This window comes from Bidens hawaiensis, unplaced genomic scaffold (genome assembly GCF_021521415.1).
Source record: "Bidens hawaiensis isolate Kalapana, Puna unplaced genomic scaffold, B.hawaiensis_p1.1 tig00022312_1, whole genome shotgun sequence".
Taxonomy (NCBI): domain Eukaryota; kingdom Viridiplantae; phylum Streptophyta; class Magnoliopsida; order Asterales; family Asteraceae; genus Bidens; species Bidens hawaiensis.
The window spans coordinates 66,490-90,262 of record NW_027493468.1 but is presented as its reverse complement, the minus strand read 5'-3'; the positions used below and the strand labels follow the sequence as shown (position 1 = coordinate 90,262).

Here is a 23,773-nt window from a genome sequence, read left to right as displayed (position 1 = left end):
ATTAAATTAACTTATTCTTTTTATACTTATTTTCTCATAAGCAAGGTATTTAGTTTTGACCCTTATAAAACTTATTTTGCTTCTTCATGACAATCGACTCTTATTTTTACAATAAACTTCAAAATAAGCAAACCTTATTATTTAGTTTCCTATGAAAATTTCCACTACTCAATTTTAAGCATTTCAAGAAAACGAATTACGTTACGCAAGTAGATTTATTTCAAAATTTCCTCATAAATTACTTTCAACTCAAGCCGACCCGACGTATCGTAACAACTCTCAATTTAGTGGAAATTTTTTTTATCAAAAATTGTAATTGTTGTAACTCACAAGCTTGGATCTCAATATTTTATTTATAAAGTATATATTAACTTGTCATTTAATCATAAAAAGATTCATGAATGTTTCAATCACTATTAATAAACTATGATATTTTCGATTTTAAAATTTTTATTACTCAAAATTTCCCTAAACGCAACCGCGAGCTTCCAAACATCCGTACCCCATCTCGGACTACCACCTTAACTTAAACCACCCTTCCACTTCAAAAGTTTTCCCACACAATCAAATCCTCCCCCAAGGTGAACGAGACCTAACACACCAACATTATACCCTCACCCACTCGAACCCATGCTAATCCAAGATATGCAAAATCGACCCGACAAAAAGCCCAAAATACCGACATTTCTACACCATGAGAACCTATCAACCTCACTTCCCTAATACTTCAAAGACACCGACAGACACATCCACAAATTCCTTGTTCATATACGAACCAAAGTCTACCCAACTATGACTCCATCCCTTTACCTATGCAATGCCAAATCGCAAACCATGTCGCCACACCATTCCTATCCAACCCTAGAGTTTTACATCAAAAAAAAATTAGCAACCCAGATACTCATTACAGATTACATGTATAAACCGAGTCTCAACCCAAATTAGTCAAGATCAAATTATCCAACCCATCAACTTAATCCGAGCTCAAATAAGCAAGACCTCAACCAAATAGCCCAACCACTACTCACACAAGTCATCTAAGCCCAACCCATTCAAACGACCTAAACGCAACAAACCCCATCGATCCAACTTAAGAAAACCCAACTACGCAAGCCAACCGAAACACATTAACTTCTCACCAAATTACCAAACCATTCACCGTTCGAAACCTAAAACCCTTCCATACACGCGCGAGTTTCTCTAGCTAAGCATTGCCGCGATACTATGATATAATTATATTCATTTTCTTGGAAATGTTTGAACGGCTTTACTTAAAACTTCATTTTCAATTTCATTCTATTATTTTCAAGAGTATATGATACGCTATTTGCATATTTCTTCGTTTATTCGAGTCTCATTGATCTTTACGATTTCTTTTCATTGGATGAGATGTTTCGATGGTAATGTTATGCACATGAGATTTCATTTTGTGTTTTGATTATTCATGACCGAATTCAAGTTACACTTTCAAAACCTCAATTTCGCTGAAATTTCGTTTATCTTTTAAACGATATATTCATGACTATGTTATTCATATTTGAACATTTATGTAAACACGATTCTATGCTTTATTCTACCTCATTTCATTTGATCTATTGATCGGCCTATGTGTGGTTGTCCGCAAGTTTTGGCGCTATTAGAAACCGTTATTATAATGACGATTATATAAATGGTTTCACAATAGTGGTCGTATTCACGTTTTATCACATTTCATCGATTATTTTGGTTGTTGATCAAATTCTATTTATTTTAAGTTTGATACATGTATGCGTCACCCCAAAGAACTCACCTCTTTTCTCATATTATTACATTTCACGAAATCATATTCTCAACTGCTTATAACCTCGAGTTTGTTCACGTATGAAACTCATCGTACGCGGTTGTTATTAATTGTATCATTGTTTATCCCAGCCTCATGTTTTCACTTATCGAATTTATATACTAATTTAGTGACCCGAATTTCAACCATGGATTTTGATGATTTGTTTATTCTTTTCACATTGATGACATTTGACTTCAAATCTCGTTTCAAAATTGTTTACCCTAAATTTTATCCATTGGATCGTCTTTACTTATTTTAAACCGGATTGTTTTTTTCGCCTTGGGTTATATTCTAAGATTTTAATTGTTTTATTTATGTATCCCATTTTCCTACATATTTAAAAGTCAACCCCAAAATTTTCAACTGCTGGTATTGGTTTATCAATATTGGTAAAATTCAGCAGATTTTATATAAGTTTCTAATGTTCCAGATTCTGAAATAAATATGTCTTTTAAACCACACAATGGAACGAACCATGTGGACCATACGACGATCAAAATAATTAGGGGTGCACACTTAATTATCGAAATCCCCGTATAGAAGCCATAGTAAGTACGATTGTATGCGATGATTTAAGACCAGAGAATGATAGCGGAAGAACGATGGAAATGCGAATCATGATAAGGGCATGGTGGATACGCCGCCGGTACATCCTATATATAAGTGTCTTTATTATGCTTCTCATTTGTGACGTTTTTCGAATCATGCAAGGATATGACGTTATTCTTTTGCTTTTTTTTATATACAAATGTTTTACTAAAAGCGACATTCGTGAGTAATTACTTTTTCTATGAGTTTATTTTAATTTCGGGACGAAATTTCCAAAAAGTTGGGGATACTGTGACATTCGTCAAATTTGGGTCCGATTCATTTTTGTTATTAAATTTGTTTTCTTATAAACCGACACGTTTTGCAAACCGAAACCCTCGACATAATCAAAATTATGGATTTTATGTTACAATATTATTTTACACTTGTTGGGTCTTGAAAACATCCTTTACGGGGGCCTTAAAACGCGTTAAAAACACTTAAAATCAACTCCGGGGGCCAAAACTGTCATTTTTGAAGTTAAAAAAATATTTCAGCTCTACCCCGCCACGCCGCGCGACGAGGGAGCCCCTTGTGGTCGCGGGTAGCGGCCTCAGACCTGCAGATGTTGCTTTTTGTGTTTTCTTGTTGGTTCTTTTGTCCAAAACTCGGTTTTTACCCTCCAAACCTCTTGTTTAACCTCTTTAAACACCTCCTATAAATACCCAACCCTTTCCCACATAAATTCCTGCTCATAAACTCTTTTCTCACTCAAATTCAAGAATCATTCAAGGTTGTTTTTCATGTTTATGTCAAGTTTGACTCTCAAAATCAAACTAAGTTAGTTCTTCATTTTTATTTGTATATCTTAGTCTAAATTAATACTTGAATCATATGGAAAAACATATATATAATATACACCACTTGTTACCTTTGGTAGTTACTTATCCGGCCCCGGTTAGTTAAGTTTCAGGCCTCGTAAGGCAAGGCTACATGGAGGACTTTCGTGGTCCTTGTTATATATTTTCCGTATCTAACCATTTAACTTTATTATTGCTTACTAAATTCTGCTCATTTTAGTTTTTTTTGTCATATTTACAAGTTCCATGGTTAAGGGTTTTAAGTGTCTAGCCTCGGTTTAACCGTAAATAGCTCTAGACCGTAAACCAAACTTTGTTTACTAGTTTTTGTTAAATAATTGTTTAAACATACTTATTGTTAGATTTAAGTTTCTAAAATCATTATTACAAGTTTCTTTGATATTTGGGCATGTGGAAACCATCTATGAACTTATTGTGAGAAGGAAACCGAACCAAACCGAACTTTCGTTTGAAGACTTTATTGTTAACTTTTTGGTTGTAAAACTTAAGTTTCTTCATTTATAAATTATCATACAAGTTCTTTGATATTTGGGCATGTGGAAACCATCTATGAACTTATTGTGAGATGGAAACCGAACCAAACCGAACTAAACCGATTTTCACTCGCTTAAGACACACAAGTGTGTTTTTAGCAATCAAGACTTGTATAAATCTTTAAAAGTACTTTACAAAATAATTTTAAATATTTATTTAATGTACTTGGAATGTTGAATCCAACTTGATCTTATAACAAAGTTGGACCGACAAAACCGAACACTCGCTTAACGGACGTTGTTAGTTCTAAAACAATAGAACCACATACTTGGTTAAGTATTATTAGATTTTATTGAGTTATCTCATAACATATGTTATTTTGGAAAGTTGACTTTGGGTTTGACCAATTATCAAGACCCGAACCAACAACCCGAACACTCGTTAAAACCCGTTTTAGTATCTATGTTATAAAGGGACTTGCATTCTTACATTTTAACCACGTTATTACTTAACATAGGTTAAGTAAATATTAAGGTTAGATACTTTAACCCGGTTTTGAGCAAACTTACATTTTTAAAGGGTTATTTTTATAATTTCTTAAATAGTTACTTTACGAACCTTAAACTTTGATTGTTTACATTTCTTGTCTTTTATTTTAAAGCTTTCCCAAAACAACCCTTCTAATGCAAGACTTTTCCTTTTTATTTAGGCTTTGCTCGTTAGACCCCGTCCTTCCGTTTACCCGTCTTTTCTGAACCAAGTCTTAAACTTGAATGTGAGTACTTTCATACCCCGTTTTCCATCTTTCGTTTTGGGGTGACATTACATACTTATTCAACTAAATGCTTTTTACTTGAAACTTAAACCACAAATGTTATTGTATACTTTACTTAAATAAATGCTCGATTTGGTGTTCTATGCTTACATGGTTATTTGCATACGTGTTTATCGCTTTTGGTTGGTGGAACTATAAATCCTAGCCTATTTGGAACCCCTTATAGCAAGGTGTCGTTAACATAATGCTATTAACGATAACTATAAAATCCTAGAATATTTGGCATCCCCTTATAGCTAGGTGTCGCGAATGTGTTTAGCGATATCTATTTATCCAAGTTATTGCTTTTATTTATTGTTTCGTATACAAGATTTGTGGCTTCTTATTACTATATACTTATATGCTCAAACTTATGAATTGCTCACCAACCTTTATGTTGATAAACTTTATTTTATGAAATGTTACAGGTTTGACTATAGTTGACTTGAGGACTTGGAGAAAACGTTATCAAGACTATTAGGATATTAGTAAAATGAACAATATCTTATTTGTTGTGATTGAGTTTGGTTATTGTATGAAAAGGTTGTGTGACTTATTATGATTTTATGAAATAAAATGAGTTTATTAAATATTTTCAATTTAAATAGTAACTTGTGTTTTTGGGTAATCAGTTGCACCCCGGCATGTTTCGCCTCCTTTGGTTGGGGTGTGACATTATGGTTCCCATAACATGAATATCTATGTGAAGAAACACGGATCTACTCCCCTAAACGGTTCCTAGATCCAATGAGTCCATAGGGTAGGATGCAACAATAACTAACAACGATATGAGCACAATCACCCGAAGTCCAGTGAAAGAAACCTGCAACAACTTCTTATTCTCCATCTTCAGCATGCTTCTAGACCATGAGGAGGGTCTCATGGTGTGTCGTCCTATTAATCTGAAGGACACATCTATCCTCGAACGCACCCGCAACAACTTCTTATTCTCCACCACTCTCCGCCCGGAACCCGTTGTTTCTGAGGCAATGTGTGCCAAAGGTGAGGAGTTTGTTTCCAAAGGTGAGGGAATTCTGAAACCTCGTCCCTTAACTGCATTCACTTCTAGCGGGGTGGTAGTGCTCCTTTCTTCTAGTGAGGAGTCATCACCCCATGAAGAAGAAGAGTTACCTATTGGTGCTACTGACGCGTTGAATACCTTGTGTTCGACTGTAGGTCTGACCCGCAAGCGAAATCAGAATCCATCCACTAGTAAGGTGGTGGATAAAAAAGATGCTGATTCGCCGTCGAAGATGAACATCTAGCTGACGATGTCGCCTCCGAGATGAACATCGAGCTACTAATGATGTCATTGTCGAAGATGAACATCAAGCTGCCGATGTTATCATAGATGAAGATGAACATCGAGCTGTTGAAGCGGATGCCTCAAAAGTGGCTGGGAAATGCAAATTGCGATCAACCAAGGCCGCCACTACAAAAAGCATAAGAGGACGAAGCTGGGAGATCTTCTTCAACAGCTTGCACCCACAGAAGTTTCTTCAGGTAACTTCAATACCATTAAGTTTGGCAATTGCTTTTATTATATAAGATATGTTCCTGATGGTCTGACATGATCGACTCCGCCTCCTAAGGACCTTTCAGGTCTGACAGGATCGACTCCGCCTCCTCCTCCACCACCATCTCCGCCAAAGGTTGTTCAGGATCCGGTTATAATTACGGATACTCCTCCCCATGAGGGTAAGAAAGACGGTAATTCTGAAGACCCCGTCATGTTTTAACCTCTCCGTGTGCTCTATCGCTTTAAAGATCAAGAGGGGCCTAGCACCTTTGCCGGCGGTCAGCAGGCTTGTACGTCCCAACATGGGGGAGATCCCTTGGTACACCATCTGCGTTGGTCAGTGCGTCGGGATTTGACGTTTTTAGAAACGGATGTGTGCCATGAGTATCTAGTAGGAGGACTTACTCCTGCGGAAAAAGAGCGCCAACGTGTGCGTCCGCGTCAAGAGCTATTGAATGCTTATTCATACTCCCTAGCTAACGCCGTCTCTACCAGTCAGGAAATATATAGAGACTGGCTCGCTATGAATGACGCATGGGAGGATTTGGAAGTCAAGGCAGCCCAGGCTGAAAAAGAAGCTAGAGAGGCTATGAAAGAAGGCAAAGATAACCGCCTGGCTCCTGATGTTGCTGAACGGCAGCTATCTGATGCCAAAACGACATTAGAAGCAGAAAAGGATCGCCGATCCATCGCTGAGGAAGAAAAAACTGCCCTCCAGCAGCAATTGGATGAACGCGACGAGCTTATAAAGGCTCTAAAGGCCGAAGCATCCGCTAAGGATGAACACCTTGCCACTCTTGCTGCCAAGAATAGGGAATAAGCCTTGGAATATGCCGGGCACAAAATGGATCTTGTCCGAGCCAACATGGATAAAAGATGGCTATTGGCGGAAGGGATTCCCTAGGTAATTCTCACCTCCTTTTAAACTCTGTTATGAGTAATAATCATACCCGAAACACTTGTTCATACCCTCTATTTTAACAGGTTATCACCCACATCCGAGAGGGTGATGAACTTGGGAACTGTCTCGCAGCGCTATTGGTCGCGTCTTCTCAAGCTGGTCGCCTGGCGGGCTTCCAATAAGGTCCTCAATTCGCCGAAAAGAAGAGAACTCTTGAAGAGTTTGCCTTGCATGGACAGGACACTACTAAAATTCTTGCTGAGAAGACATAAACGTATGACGATTTGAAGTTTATTATTGAAGTCCAGATAGTTGAGCTTGCGGAGAAGGAAGATGGCATTGATCAGTTAAAGGCTTTTTTTGCCACTAATGATGAAGATCAAGAGGATGCGAAGGACGAAGATGCAGGATTGTAATTATATATTTTTGTAAATCGCGTGCATTTGTCTTCTTTGTAACCGCCAGTAATCCCATTTGAATATATGTATAAGAAGTTGTTACATCCGGTACACTTTGTTTTATTTTTCATAATATAAGTGTTAATAAGATCTTCTTATTTGTCAATAAAAGATTACATTATGTTTAGTGTGAAAACACATGGATCCCATCTGGATTGCGAATCAGAAAATATATGTTGCAAAAATTAGGATGTAGGTCTAATAAAGCTTTCCATAAAAAAGGCGTAAGCCAAACTGAATTACAAGTACTAACATTAGATGTCTTTTTACTAGTCTATTAGGCGCGCAGGCCAAAATAAAAAGTACACAAGTCTTGCTAAATGTAACACCTTTTCAACTGTGCCACATTCCGCGTTCTGGGAACCTCAGTTCCGTCCAACTATTCTAACTTGTAAGCACCCTTGGATAATACTTCTTTTATTTTGTAAGGGCCTTCCCATGTTGGGGCCAACTTTCCCAAAGGCTCTTGACCAGAAGCTTCATTGTTGCGGAAGACGAAGTCTCCTGCATCAGATGTGCACTTTTGAACCCGCGAGTCATAGTATTTTTGTAGTTGGCGTTTATAGTTATGCTCGCGGATTAGTGCTAACTCCCTCCTTTCTTCGAGGAGGTCTAGGTTCATCCGTAATTCTTTGTTATTATCATCGATCATCAAATTTCTTGCGGATGGAACCCCAATTTCAGTCGGGATCATGGCCTCAGTGCCATAGGTTAAACTGAACGGCGTTTCAGAATTACTTGAATTCTTCTGAGTTTGAAAGGCCCAAAGTACATGGGGTAATTCGTCGACCCAGCCTGTTTGTTAATACCCAATATTGCTTTAATCCCTTCTTTGATCGTTCGGTTGGTCCGCTCAACCTGACCATTAGCCTGCGGATGGGCTACAGATGTTAAAATCTTGGTGACATGAAGTTCTTTCAGCCACTCTTGTAGCCCACCATCCGCAAACTGTGTTCCGTTGTTACTTACAAGTTCTTGTGGAAGACCAAATAGACAGATAATGAATTCCCAAAGGAATTTCTTGACACTTGATGCCGTAATAGATGCGACAGGCTTAGCTTCCACCCACTTGGTGAAGTAATCAATGGCCACGATTAAAAATCTGACTCGTCCCGGGGCTTATGGGAAAGGTCCCATGATATCAATAGCCCATTTTTGGAACGGCCAAGCGGACGTTATCGGAACCAACTCGTTCTTCGGGCGCAGCGTGTTGGGAGCATGGCGTTGACAAGAATCACATTTCCTGATTTCTTGTACGACATCCATATGCATCTCCGGCCAGTAGTACCCGTCATTCATGAGTATCGATACGACCATTCTTGGGCCCGCGTGAAGACCACAAATGCCTTCATGAACTTCCCTGATCAAGTAATTCACATCCTCGGCATCCACACATCTCAGAAGTGGACCGAGGAAGGATCGTCTGTATAAGACACCATTCAAGGCCTTGTGTCTTATCTTTTGGGCCGCGGCTTTCTCCTCCGGGAGAATTCCTGATGTTAAGTAAGCCATGAGTGGCTTCATCCAGGATATTATTCTGGTTTGCATCACCAACACCTGATTTTACGGGACAGATGGTCGATCAAGGACTTCGATGTGAATATCTTTAGCAAAATGTTCGAAACTGGTTGATGCCAACTTTCTAAGAGCATCCGCCGATTTGTTTTCGCTTCGCTTGATATAAATGACTTTGCACGAAGAAAATTGAAGGATCAAGTCCTTCGCTTGTGACAAATATGAAGCCATCACATCGTTTTTCGCCTCATAAGTTCCATTGATCTGTCATGCGAACAACATGGAATCTACCCGCGCTTCTAGGTGTTTCACCCCAAGCTTCTTAGCTATTCTCAAGCCTGCCAAAAAGGCTTCATACTCCGCCTCATTGTTAGTGCTTTTGAAGTCTAACTTAATGGCGTAAGTAAACTCATAGCCTTCGGGATTGACTAGCCTCAGGCCTGCGCCAGATCCCTCGTTGCTCGAAGCTCTGTCCGTGAACAGTGACCAAACTTGCCCTTGTTCCGGAGGTACTTGGGGTTGCTGTTCAACTAAGCATTCTTTCTCTTTGTGTTGTGGAACTTCAGTGACGAAGTCCGCCAATACTTGCCCTTTGAGTGTTGGTCTGGGTTTGTATTCAATTGCATGTTCACCCAGTTCAATGGCCCATTTCGCCAATCGCCTAGACAATTCCGGTTTGCTTAGTACATTCTTGAGTTTATACCCTGTCAACACGTTGATGGGGTGACCTTGGAAATACATGTGGAGACGCCTGGCAGCATAGACCCGTTGAGATTATGGATCGCAACGAGAAGAAAAATAAGCGTAGTCGAATTCGGTTAGTAAAAGTTCGATGGGAATCACGGCGTGGCGCGGAGTTTACTTGGGAATGAGAAGACGCAATGAAAGAGAAGTATCCACATTTGTTTGCATCGCCGTCTTCATCTTAATTTCGGAGAAAAAATTTCCTAAAGTAGGGGATACTGTGACATTCATCAATTTCGGGCCTCGATTCGTAGTTGTTTTGTAAACTTTATTGAGGTAAACCGACCCATTTTGTAAACCGAAACCTTTGATATAATAAAAATGATGGATTTTATGTTACAATATTGTTTTACACTTGTTGGGTCTTGAAAACATTCATTTCGGTCTTTAAAACGCTTAAAAATCACTTAAAACGAACTTCGGGGGGCCAAAACTGCCATTTTTGAAAATCTGGAAAATAACCCCTTAGCGGGGCGCGACGGGGCGGTAGCGTAGCGCGAAGGCAGTAGCTGCAGTTGCACGTTTTATTTGGTTATTTTTATGTAAACATGTGACCAAAACACCCCATTTTCATGCAAGACCCTTTATGCTTGACCAGTTCAACTTACCCTATATATACACCATCCTTTCCATCCATTAATCTCTGCTACAACTCCAAATTCTCTCTCAAATTCAAAGATTTTAAGGTTATTTTCATTGTGTTCTTGAAGGTTTGACTTCTAAAAGTCAAACTGAGTTTTATCTTTAATTCTAACTTGTTCATCTAACATTACTAACTCTTGAATATGGTGGTATAGCATATATATATAATACACACCCCTTGTTTCCTTTATTTGTTACTTCACCGACTCCGGTTGGTTAAGTTTCGAATGTCATAAGGCAAGGCTTCATGGAGGACTTCGTGTTCTTGATATACACACACACATAACTTATTATACATATCATTTATGCCTAACTTCTGCTCATTTTAGTTTGTTAGTCACAGTTACAAGTCTTGGGTATGTGGAATCCGTCTATGAACTCATTGTGAGATGGAAACCGAACCAAACCGAACTTTTGTTAAAAAGACTTGTTGTTGACCTTTTTAGTTGTAGAACTTAAATATTTTCATTTGTACATTTTTATATAAGATCTATGGTATATGGGTATGTAGAATCCATCTATTAACTTGTTGTGAGATGGAAACCGAACCAATCCGACTTTTACTCGCTTAAGACACACAAGTGTGTTTTTAGCTATCAAGACTTGTATATTTCTTTAAAAATAGTTTACAAACTAATTTTAATTATTATCTTAAGTACTTGGAATTGTTGGATCCAACTTGATCTCATAACATAGTTTGGACCGACAAAACTGAACACCCGCTTAACGTGCGTTATTAGTTCTAAACAATAGATCTACATACTTGGTTAAGTGTTATTATATTTTAATGAGTTATCTCATGACAATTAATATTTTGGAAAGTTGACTTTGGGTTTGACCATTTGTCAAGACCCGAACCGACAACCCGAACACTCGTTAAAAACCCGTTTTAGTATCTTTGTCCCAATGGAAATTGCATTTTAGCCTTTTTCCCACCTTATTACTTAACATTGGTTAAGTAAATATTAAGGTTAGATACTTTAACCCGGTTTTGAGCAAACTCACATTTTTAAAGAGTTATTATTATAAATTCTTAAATAGTTACATTTTAAACCTTGAACTTTAAATTGTTTATCTTTTTGCAACAATTATTTTATTTAAATATCTCCAAGGCAACCTTTCTAAATCCAAGACTTATTTTATTTTAGGCTTCATACGTTAACTCGTCGTTCCGGCAAATCTCCAAATAATCAAACTTTCAAGTTTATTACTTGAACGTGAGTAACTTCATACCCCGTTTTCTATATTTTATTTTGGGGGTGACATTTCATCTTATCTAAACTAAATGTTTTATACTTGGGTCTTAAACCACAAACGTTATTGTATACTTTACTTGAATAATTGCTCGATTTGGTGTTCTATGCTTATTTGCCTATGTGTTTATCGCTTTTGGATGATGGAACTATAAATCCTAGACCATTTGGCAACCTCTCATGGCAAGGTGTCGTTAACGTAATGCAATGAACGATAACTATAAAATCCTAAACTATTTGGCAACCCCTTATAGTTGGGTGTCGCTAACTTGTTAGCGATAACTATTTATCCAAGTTTATAACTATTATTTAAGGTTTTGTATACTAGTTTTGTGGCTTTTCATACTATATATCTATTGTTCAAACTTATGAATTGCTCACCAACCTTTGTGTTGATAAACTTTATTTTATGAAATTTTACAGGTTTGCATCTAGGTTGATTATGGAGTTCGGTGAAGAAAACGTCACAAATACCGTTAGGATATTAGCAAAAATCAATAATATTTGATTTGCTATATTTTGTTATATTTTGTTGTATTTGACTTATGAATATTTGGTTATGTGACATTTTCGATGTTGTGAAATGAAATGAGTTTGTTAAATATTGTCGCTTTAAATAGTGTCATGCGCTTATGAGCAATCGTTGCACCCCGGCATGTTCTGCCGCCTTTGGTCGGGGTGTGACAGGGGATACGGGGTCAACTTTGAGATCGATCTCTAGAAATGGATAGCAATCCTTCGGGCACGCCTTATTTAGGTCTTTGAAATCAATGCACATTCGCCATGACCCATTGCTTTTGGGGATAATGACTGGATTGGAGACCCAAGTTTGGTATTGGATTGGACGAATGATTCCAGCATGAAGAAGATCATGCACTTGTTCGTTCATCGCTTTAGTCTGTTCCGGACCCATCTTACGCTTCTTTTGCACAACTGGAGTAAACACTGGATTTACTCGCAACTTGTGCTCTGCAATCTTCCGCGGGACACCAGTCATGTCAGTGGGCTGCCATGCAAAGACGTATATATTCTTTGTCAACAGCTGTTTCAAAAATGTTCTCACTATCTCAGAGATAGCAGGTCCAATCGTTACAGTTTGGTCCGGGAACTTTTTGTTCGATACCCACTTTTCCGGCTCAGTCCTTTGAACTTGTTTTGGAACTTTGCTAGGTTTTGAACTTTCTGTTGTGAAGCAGTGTCGATTGACATGAATAATTGCTACACCAGCGCGTGTCGGGACCCCTACCGCACGGTGATTTGTAGATGGGTGAGCGTTAAAGTCACCAATTTCTTCACGCCCCAAAATGATGTCATGCTTCGACGTTTCCGACAAGACCAAAAATTCAACATCTTCCGTTCTTGAATGAATTCCATCACTAAGGTGCTGTTTGTTTTTGAAGACAAAAATTGTCTGCAATCTGATTTCATCTGATTTAATGTCTGCAACTGAAGATGTGGTTTGAAGGTCTGCAATCTGAAAATATAATATTGTTTGTTTTATAAACTGAAAATCGTCTGCATAAGCTGAAAATTAGTTACCTATCATATATATATTACAGTAGATAAAAGTCATTTAACGTTTGTAGGCTGCTAAAATAATTGGTAGTGGTGTACGAACTATGAAAGTGGGTGGTGGTAGACGATTGTGGTAGGCGGTGAACGGTGGGTGGTGGTGATGGACGGTTGTGGTGGTGGGTGGTGGACGGTGATGGTGGCCGACATGGGTGGTGGTGGTGATGAACGGTGGTAGTGGGTGGTGGACTATGGTGGTGGTGGATGGTTGTGGTGGTGGCGGGGTGGTGGATGGTGGTGGCGGCGGACGGTGGGTGGTGGCGGTGGCGGGTGGTGGTGGATGGTGGCGGCGAGGACGGTGGGTGGTGGTGGTGGATGGTGGTGGTACTGGACGGTGATTGTGGCCGACGGTGGTGGTGGTGGTGATGGATGGTGGTGGTGGTGGGTGGTTAACGGTGGTGATGGTGAGTGGTTGTGGTGGCGGACGGTGGGTGGTGGTAGTGGTGGATGGTGGGTGGTGGTGCTGGCGGCGAATGTGGTGGTGGGTGGTGGTGGCGGCGGACGGTGGATGGTGGTGGTGGTGGCGGACGGTGGGTGGTGGTGGTGTTGGACATTGGGTGTTGGTACTTTGTATGATGTTAAGAAGTGTGAAGATGGTGAAAAAAGCTTATTCATTAAGACCATAAAATCAGTTTTCAGATCTTTTTTTTTTTAAAAACAAACAGTCTTCAAGAGCTTATGTCTGCGCGTTCGCAGACTTAGGCTCCTTGCAGACCTTATAAGCAAAAACAAACACAACCTAAGAGTGACTGAAAAAAAAAACGACCCCTCGCGGGTGCATCACCTCACCTCCAAATCCAGATACTGGTGCATGAATAGGTTTCAACTTCACCTTATCTTCTTCGTCGAGCTGCTCAAAGCATTGTTCGTACATTATGTCCAACGTACTGCCAGTATCAAAGAAAACATACTGCGAATGATAATGGCCAAAGAGGGCGGTGATTATCAAAGGATTTTTGTTGCAAGGTCCTCCTTTAACTCGCGGAAAAATCACTAGTTCATTTTTTCATTCCTCGTCTAGAAATTCTCTCCTCTTCCCACCAACTCTGTGTCCGCCGTGGATCATGTGGACATTCAGATTTTTAACTTGTTTTTTTGGACGGGCCTGTTTATCTCGCGTGGGAGCTTAACCAGTCCCTGGTTTTGCACCTTTGACCAAATGTTCAAGTTTCCCAGATTTCACAGCTGCTTCAATCTCATTTTTCAGAGCTACACATTCATTCGTGTTATGCCCTATGTCATTATGAAATGAACAGTGTTTTTTGGCATCAAGGAATGATCTCCTTGTAAGTGGTTGAGGTTTTCTGAAATTCACGATCTCAGTAGTAAGAATTTCTAAGAGAGTTTTCGACAATGGAGTCTAGTTGTTGGTAACCCGCGTTAAAGAATTCTGCTTATTTTATTGCCAATCAAAGATCTGCATCGAATTGCTTTGATGATTCCGCGGACGACTGAAGTCTTGACCAAATTGTTCCTTTGGCTTGTCTATTTGGTCGCAGAGTTTGAAACTCTACTTTTGGTGTTTGCTTCTGGCTACTGGAGCTCAACGTGTTTTCTCTTCTTGCGTACAGTTTAGCTTCTGTCATGATTTCGTCCCAAGTTTTGGGCATTCCGTCCCTGCCCGTCAAAGTACGGATCAAATCATCACATTTCACGTTCTTGCGGAACGCTCCTCTCAGCATATCTTCGCTGACCCCGCTGATATTAAGGCTTTCATTATTGAACCGAGTTATGAAGTCCTCGATAGATTCATTGTTTCGCCTTATCACATCTAATGTCTCAGAAAGATCACGAGTATGCTTCTTCTGTTGACTGAAATGCTGAGAAAATTTGGCCACAAAGTCATCCCAGTTCCTAATTTGTCCATCCGGTAACTTCTCAAACCATTCCCGTGCTGCACCAGTGAATGTTAATGTAAACATATGACACCAGTAGGGAAGAGTCCAACCGTTGACTCATCCTACAGCCACAAAATTCAACAAATGATCACTGGGATCCGCCATCCCATCGTATTTTCCAACAGATGTTGGGATTTTGGCATTAACTGGAAACGGGGTTGTTGCAATGCGTGAAATGAATTTTGACTTTTCAGCAAAGGCTGCAGGACGATAAGGCTTAGAGAAGTCTACCTCCGCATCATTGTGATATTCCGCATGGCGAACTACCGCTCGCGGATAGCTAGTTCCTCCTCGTAAATGAAGTCTGCTATCACCACTGTAATAACTGATGTCACCCGGATGATATGTTGAATCATTACTTTCATATTCGTCTATGTAAGTGGGTACACGCATGACCCTGCGAGGACGCTCACACATTCTCCATACTTCTTCCGGATCCCTCTCCGTCTGAACGCTATGACGGATGGATCCTCCTCGCCTTTTAGGGAGGGGAAAGGAATCTCCTGGGAGATTCATCATAAGTCAGAGCACGAGCATGGAGTCGCTCTTCACGCACCCTACGCTCGTAGTCAGCTGTGACGTTTTGTCGCTGAATACGGAACCACTCATCAAGAGATAAGGGTCCTCTAGCTCTGGAACTACGATGATGAGTTCTTGCCGGTTCAGAATAGTCAGACGCATCTTCTAGACCCAGTTCTATGCGAGTGCGGCGAGTTTCTCTTGTGATTCATCCCGGATCGCTAGGATTAGAACCTCCCGGCCGTGACGTGTTCTAGGTCCGTTGGAGTAGGACCACCCGGTGCTGTAACACGCTCTAAGGTACCTAGGGCACCTAGGGTGAAGCCTCCAGGTGTTACATCATCAGTAGTTCGTGAAACAGGTGCAGGGGTTCCCATCGGCCCTTCGAAAAATTGACTCATATCATACGAACCAACAGAAACAGGAAATTATCACAGTTCTAACACAAGCACGGATGACGCCAATGAAGAAACACGGATCTACTCCCCTTAACAGGTCCTAGATCCAATGAGTCCACAGGGTAAGATACAACAATAACCAACAACGATATGAGCACAATCTCCCGAAGTCCAGTGACGGAAACCTGCAAAACAAACATCGTGAGCTCTTTACGGGAAGGACAAGAGGGGGGGGGGTCTTCCCGTAACCACCCTCCGCATGAAAATAAGTACAGTTCCGATAGAGAGAAAGTACTTAAGTATTTAGAGTAGATCGTGAGGAGTGAATGAATACCTTAAGGAGATTGTGAAGGTATTTATAGTCGAAGAGTATGGGAGTGTGACTGGGCCAGCTGTCCCGTTCTAGAAGGTTTCCCGTAACCGCCTGGACACGTGCCCTCATATAATTGGTCGAGTTATACGTTGCATGTGCATGGTTATAACAATCGGGGCGCGTGTCTCATTATGATAGGATGATATGTAACCTTGGCCATGTACACGGTTATAACAACCTGGCCAGCTGTCCTTCATTCATTGGTTGATGGGTCACATATCTTTCAAGAAAGGATCTTGTTAATTCTTCTAGAAGGTAATTAGTTAATTACAGATGTCCTGTGACATTGCAACCTGGTCATCTTGACGGGTGAATATGTTACCACGCGGATGACTTCTGAGGGTGTCTGGATGCTTCCGCATAGTCCCAAAGACGTATCAATATTCTTCCTTGAGTGAGTTATGTGGGTGATCCGTTTGTCCCGCGGATGGCATACGAGGAGCTTCTCTCTGACCCGCGGGTGATACTTATGGGTATTTGGGTTTTTTTGGTACCCTACCTCTATACTATGTAAACGGATACGGTTTTCTTCTCATCATTTATGATTTTCAAATTTGTTAAATAACTGATTGCTGTGTTTGCACTTTTAAATGTCTTTTGCTCTTATATAAATATTATTAATCCCTTATTGTGATTATATAAACACGTTAAACAATCGAATTGGAAGTATAGTCAAGCGAACTCACAAGTTCAAGCTGAAACTAACCATGTTTAAACTACCAAACACAAAAGTTTCGTATTAAATTCATATACAAATGTCAAAACTACCATTTATTAAATGACAGTCAGGCACAGATTGTGAGGTCAAAAAAGTTTTAAGAGTCAAAACTCAACAATATTTTAGCATCAAACACACTCAAGTCATAGAATGCTATGACCATGTCTACATCTATTAGTATTAGCAACAAATAGTTGTAGACGCAGATTCCTCTCTAGCAAGGGAAACACACATTGTAGACACCAATTCAAGTTACAAGTTTACAAACATAACGAATCTACAATCATCTGCTGCAAATTTCACATATCAGCAGCGCAATAAAACAACTGTTTCAGACCACAATATATATATATAAATGAAAAATGACGATATCATCTTCATTCTGCTGCTGCTGAGGGTACTGGTTCCACAACAGGCGGTATACAATCCACTTTGTACCTAAGGGCCTGTTTCAAACATTCAAAAATATGATGAGCACATGAACAGGGGCGGACAAGGGCCGAGGCGACATTCTTCTGAGACGGGCCTATAGCTTTGTTGCCTTCCTTTACTTTGACCCTTTCAAAGCATTATCGGTAGAAATAGAGAATTTGTAAACAAAATTTCTTTGTTAATATTTTAACTTAATACAAGAAAGGTAAGTGTATTGTTTGCCCAGTATTCTACATCCATTTATTTAGTATAATGTTTTATTGGGTTTCTTTTTTAATATTTGGATGTCATGTTTTATAGTATAGACTATAGAGACTTCCTTTCCTAATTTTTTTTATTACAAAAAAACCAATTAAAGTAATGTTAAAGAAGTCGACAATCGTACTTGTGCACGTACTACATCAATTTAAGAAAATACTGACTTATAATTTGAATATAAAAACAAAATTTGATTCGGACGGACCCTCCACTTGGAACTTTCTAGCTCAGCCACTGCACATAAATGCTTTCCATATTAAAAAGAAAAAAAAGGCATATTGCAGCGCAACTGTACAAAGCACTGTGTTTTATACCCATTTGTTTTTGCCCCCAAGCGTTCAAAAGGGAAGAAAAAACCCAATGGGCATGTAGTAAAATAAAGTGTATTTGATTTTCTTGAAAACTTATATGTTGGCATATTTTAGCACCCAAAAGTCATAGATTTTTATCCATTTGATCATGTTATTAAGCTGTATTTCTATAATACTGCAAATTTTAAAGATATGCATTTAAACATTTTAACAGATTTCACAGTTGTAAGCACCCGATTCCCTGTATCAGAGTCTCAGGTTCGAAACCATCTTCCTTTGGTTATTGGTGGGGCCCTGTGAGTTTTCCCCTTAAAGGTTCACATGATTACCAAAAAAAGATATATTTTTGAAAATGAGTTCCAAACCAAACTTCTGTTCAACAAATGTTGTATTAAATCAGGTTTTTGCTACTTTGAATAGCTTTTGGCACATGATTGAAGCGCATAAATTTTCATTATTTGTAGCTATTTATATTGATATAAAATATTGTAGTCTTTAGATCTGGTTTAATAAGATTCCCCCCATATTTATATGTAAAAATTATTACATTCAGTTAAAAATGTAATCATTTTTACAGTAGCAATTACCAACCTTTTTGAAGAATGTGGAGTACGAATTGTCCCATAAGAGTTTGTAGTTGCCAGCCATGACAGTGCAGAAGTTACCCTGTAAAACACATTTACCGCAATCAGTTTACTGTTCTAAATTCAAAGAAAATCCTGCAACAAGACGCTACTCACTTGGTCAGACTCGTACCGCCGGTAGGGCAAGATAAGCTACACGTACACAAAGATAAGTCGGTCAGTAAAAAAGTAGTACACGTGGCAAACAAAGACCAGTTCAGGTACGCGACAAACAATTCATTATTATAATATTAATCTTATCTTTTTAATAGATATTACAAAAGGTTCCCAACTTGTATTGTACTTACTGTCTTGTGTCCAGATGAATCTGTGTGCTCCACAGAAAACCCAATGTCCTGTTACAAAAAAAAAGATGCATTATATATAATCAGATCCAAAGTAAATCGAATTAGATTAACAGTTGCTTAGGGCTAAAGAAGTCACCCAAACCTGGACCTGGCAAAATGGGTGGGGGTCATGAGTTGTTTAGAAAAATTCTATTTTGGTTTGGGCCAGAACGAGTTTCGATAATATGGGTACGGGTCAATCGAGCCGTCATAAAAATGATTCAAAGTAGAGGTGGCATTACTAGCCAAAACACGAAACCTTGGGTCCATTTGGGCCAGTTAAAATTGATTCAAAGTAGATGTGATACAAGTCACAATACTCACTTGAGAAGTATGCAAGAAAGCTCAACAAATTAAGAATTAAAAAAAAAAGAAGTATAAAATATGACGGCTTAAAGATTTAAAAGACATACATAAGGCAAAAAGAAACAAGAACTTAAGCACATACCATATTGAACTAATGCAGTACTAAAATAAGAATTGTTTGCATACGAAGATCTAAATAACATGGGGTTGGATCAAATACAAATGATTTTTATCGTGAAAAGTGTACAAATAGCTAGAGTAATTATGTTAACACTAGAGTAGTTATTATTACACCATATCATATTTTATAACATAACTACTCTAGTTCAAAACTGTAATTACTCTAGTTATTTGTATGTTTAGTATGTTAATTTTATTTGTAACGGATCCCACCCCAAATAATATCAAGCGTAACAAACAGAAGAAATGAAAAAGTTTACATTACTTTCTAGTATCTAAATGGAACTTTGCAAAGATATGAGATATGTACCGTGCTAATTTTCCCTTGTAAAATAGAGAAATCCCACGCAATGTATGAATTTACCGTGTCGACGGTCAGTGAAACCTAAAAATAAAGCACACAGTGTTCGTTACCAAGTTAACAATATGCGATAAAAAAAGAAGAAAAACATATTAGGCTTTGTAACCGAGTCTAACAATATAGCCTTATATTCAACCCTTTTACCACCATGGTGAGGGTGAAAAAAGAAACCCATCTAAAATTCGACCAGAGTCTAACTTTGATGTAGACAAAAAACTATTTAACTTAAAAATCGTTTCGACCCTTTGTCCAACCCGGTGATCTAGCTGCAGAACTATTAAACATGCAAATATTTGGCAAAACACACCTCGTGAGTTTTCCCTGCAGCAACAGTTGTTTCACTGTACCCGTTATTTTTACTGCAAATCAGATTAAGAACTATTAGTTTGTTACCCAAATTATATTTACAAAGAAACTGTTTCGTCATTCACAATTAAAAGAAAAAATTAATGTATGCACTTACTTTCCTTCTAATGCACCAGCTTCCTCTGCAGTAACAAAGAATGGAGAATTTGCAACAACCTCCCTGTTAAACAAATTTTTATAGTGTAAGTAAATACGTAATTATCAATGTGCCTGTCCACACGGATTCATAAAACAAAAGCAACAGTACCCGATGAATGTAAGAAATCTTTCTAACTCAGAAACATATACTTGAGAAGCCTCTTCTAACACGGATATCTGATCCTTTGGCCTGTTTCCAAAAGCAGCAAAGAAAAAGATAACCAAATCTTGGGTATGTCATAAAACTAAACATCACGCTTTGCATTTTAATAAAACAAAAGTTGTTCAACACTCACATTTTTATATCCTCAAAGCGCCACCATGATAAAGAGAGAAAAAGCCGAATATTGAGGGCCATTTTGGTCAAAGCATACAAAGGTGGTCCATAACGTTGTCTCTGTTCCTCCATGGGTCTAAATATAATCACAATTCAGAAAAGTTTGATACCGTGTTGGTCCTCAAATGTATACCAGGTAAGAAACTAGTTGTATTATTATATATAACAAAATGTCCCAAGTGAATATGAAAACTATATTGTTCAATGATAATATTTTTTTTCTTGAACAAAAATGATTTACAAGGCTTTAGCCATAAAAATTACACTTTTTTAGTTGTTTTACCGGTTCACTTTTACTTATTTTACCTGTTTAACCCAAATGAGATAAAACACAACGACCCATTTATTAATATGGGTAGATCTACTTTAAATGGTGACTACTCTTGAGGAAAAGAAAATTACCCATGATCATCATTTATCTGTCGAATAAAATCCAGTAGAACCTGAAACAAGTAAACGTGAACAGATCATATATAATAGTTATGAATATATCCATCTAAAAAACCTTGCTTAAAAACACAAGATAAATGAACCAATGTATACCTGTGGTACTCCCACTAAATATTTCACTAGTGTCTTGTAGACACCTGTTGCAGAACCAAGCTGAGATAATGTTCTTCGCCTGTAATACACAAAAGAGAAAATAGCTTAAAAGAAAACGGGCCGAAAGCCACAAAAGTGCACTGCAAAACACAAAATCTACTAGATTAGAAACAAGGTATTGTTTTTTATAATAACAAATAATATTACCTTTCCATTTGTTGCTTCCAAAGGAGAGCATATCGTTCACGTATGGTCCCACCAGAGTTTACTAAAGCATCGACTTCAGCTTGTTTATTTCTCTCTGACCTTTCTCTTTGTTGTCTAATTAGTGTACCGCGAAAATCTTGTGGCATATACGTCATAACTAAATATATAAATAAAATCAAAAGTCAAAATATGTCATGTAAATTGTCAGATTATTTTAAACGTGTGATATGTAATTTACCTGTGTTGAAGATATTGTTAGAATTTTTGGACTGGAAGGATTCCACAACCTTTAATGCGCCTTCAAACTTATCTCTTAACTGTGTAAGAACTCGAGCCAGCTCGACATCTTCTGGTGTGGACTGTTGTTGAAGCTGCCAACACCAACAAACTATTAAATTAAATTTAGTTTAAAATTTCTCAAGCATAAGGATGTTAATGAATGCAGCATAAATGACATGATGATGTTCTTTATTTTAACAGTTGAAACATGCATATTCACCACCGGGCTGCATAATTGTCTATAAACATGCAACTATTGGTTTATTCTTTTAATAAAGTGCATATAAAATATCATATTAGTTAAATAACAATCTGACAATCTAAAAGGTTTTGTGCCAGACGTTGGACAATTTGAGTTATTTCCTTTGAAGTATGGAGATGAACATGTATAGGATTTCATGAAACTAATAAATATTAATAAAGCTGACAGTTTTTGGCCAGTGAGAGGTTTGAAGCAAGAAGATGATTTCTTCAATCTGCTCGCGGTTCTTCCACATGTTCTCGTCCATTTTGTGTGGCGGTTGGGATTCTGCTTCTTGCAGCAATAATCTTTCCGCTTGTGGGTGTTTGGATAAGTTGTAAAGATGATGGGTGAGAGTAGAGACGTCAGAGGAGATGGGGGTGAATGGGTACTTGTCGTAGTAAGAGGAAAGGAAAGCCCTGGTTATCGGAACCAGACCATTCGTCGAAGCCATGGATGGATAGGATTGATTTCACTTTCCAGCAGCAGATCTCTTCTCTTGGGGATTGTCCAAACAAATCGGGATAATTTATGCCGGATCGGATGGATGGATATCACCTACTTATTTGACGCCGTCTTTAGTTCCTCTCATCTCTTCTCTTCTCTTCTCTTCACCTTCACTTTTACCTTATTTATTTATTATTAAAACTAGTTTTAAAACCCGTTTAACATACCGAATTATCCAAATTATAAATTACAAGTAAAAAATAGCATGCTAACCCATTCAATTTTGTGAATATTTTGTTTCATTTGAGCTTACTTTTGCATAACATGCTTCCCATACAACGTTCTGATCGTCATTGAAGAAAAAGCTAACACTGACATAAATGTTTCAAATTTGATACAAGTTAGATGCATTTATATGTCTGGGGGTGTTATATCGTAAGTGTTCACCATCTATTCTTAAATTTCAATAGTCGAGAGAAAAATAGTCCACTTACCAAATCCCAAACCTTTTGATTTTTTTTCCAAAAATGTCATTGAAAATAAATTTGAAACCCAAACCATGTATAAAATTCTAACTTTAAACCGTTTGACATTTCCAAGTCAACACTTTGAACCCGTAACAAATTTTACGATAAATCTATTTGCATTCTCAAACTTTTAAAAATACTCAGATTTCTCATTTGTTACCAATAACAAATTTTGACTCAATGTAGTTAACTTGTACCAAATAGTCTATTTACCAATTTTTTGACTATATATTCTTTTGACCATGTTCATATTTTCGTATACATGGTAAAATATGTTAATGATAACATTTACAAATTATATATTCTTTTCAATCTTTAACAAACATGGTTTGTTGTCAATATTTGTATTTTCACCAAGTATTTTGGAAAATATAGTAAAATAATTAGTTATTATTTATATTTTATAAAAATATATAAATATAATATAAATAAAATGCAAAAGGAAAATGAACATAGACATGTATTAGGGTCAATTAAGATCCTAGTTTTGGAGGGGGAAAAATTATAAGGCTTAACCATAAACTGACATGTGTCACAGTTATTTTACTTTATTAGAATATATGTAGATGTAAATATTAAAAACATATTTACAGTTTTCATCTTTTATTCTTTACATTATCCAAAGTTCATAATTGGAATGGGAAAATTGATGTGTTTGAGAAATGGCTAGCTAAATGGAAAGCTCATTCTTTGTCTACAGGTGGGAGAGTCGTCTTACCGATGTATTATTTCTCTCTCTTTAAAGTTTCATGTAAAGTCATAGATACTTTATGTAACAATTCGGGGTTTTCACTTTTATTTTGTAACCGTTACCCGACCCATTTACGGGTCCGAGCTCTAT

General features: G+C 38.0%; 3 protein-coding genes across 3 annotated transcripts in view; 1 reads left to right on the top strand and 2 right to left on the bottom strand.

The window, feature by feature from the left end:
• LOC143565286 (uncharacterized) overlaps window positions 1-23,773 on the top strand; it is a 240,064-nt gene that overhangs the window by 204,936 nt on the left and 11,355 nt on the right. The window lies entirely within an intron of this gene.
• Window positions 7,777-8,091, bottom strand: LOC143565287 (uncharacterized). Its single transcript, XM_077052298.1, has one exon. It carries the CDS (start codon window positions 8,089-8,091, stop codon window positions 7,777-7,779), a length of 315 nt encoding a protein of 104 aa, XP_076908413.1.
• Window positions 17,113-22,453, bottom strand: LOC143565289 (uncharacterized). The gene is made up of 14 exons (XM_077052299.1): window positions 22,146-22,453; window positions 21,677-21,809; window positions 21,439-21,595; window positions 21,232-21,310; window positions 21,091-21,131; window positions 20,648-20,764; window positions 20,461-20,541; window positions 20,311-20,373; window positions 20,155-20,206; window positions 19,797-19,871; window positions 18,962-19,009; window positions 18,771-18,806; window positions 18,622-18,696; window positions 17,113-17,475 (listed from the first exon to the last, which is right to left on the bottom strand). Exons 1-14 carry the CDS (start codon window positions 22,410-22,412, stop codon window positions 17,407-17,409), a joined length of 1,293 nt encoding a protein of 430 aa, XP_076908414.1. The 5' UTR covers window positions 22,413-22,453; the 3' UTR covers window positions 17,113-17,406.

Coding starts and splice junctions, on each gene's coding strand:
- LOC143565287 (XM_077052298.1), bottom strand. CDS start 8,091: ATGATCCCGACTGAAATTGGGGTTCCATCCGCAAGAAATTTGATGATC.
- LOC143565289 (XM_077052299.1), bottom strand. CDS start 22,412: ATGGCTTCGACGAATGGTCTGGTTCCGATAACCAGGGCTTTCCTTTCC. Junction 19,872..20,154: donor CTGCAGGGAAAACTCACGAG/GTGTGTTTTGCC, acceptor CTTTATTTTTAG/GTTTCACTGACCGTCGACAC. Junction 19,010..19,796: donor TACAAGGGAAAATTAGCACG/GTACATATCTCA, acceptor TTTTTGTAACAG/GACATTGGGTTTTCTGTGGA.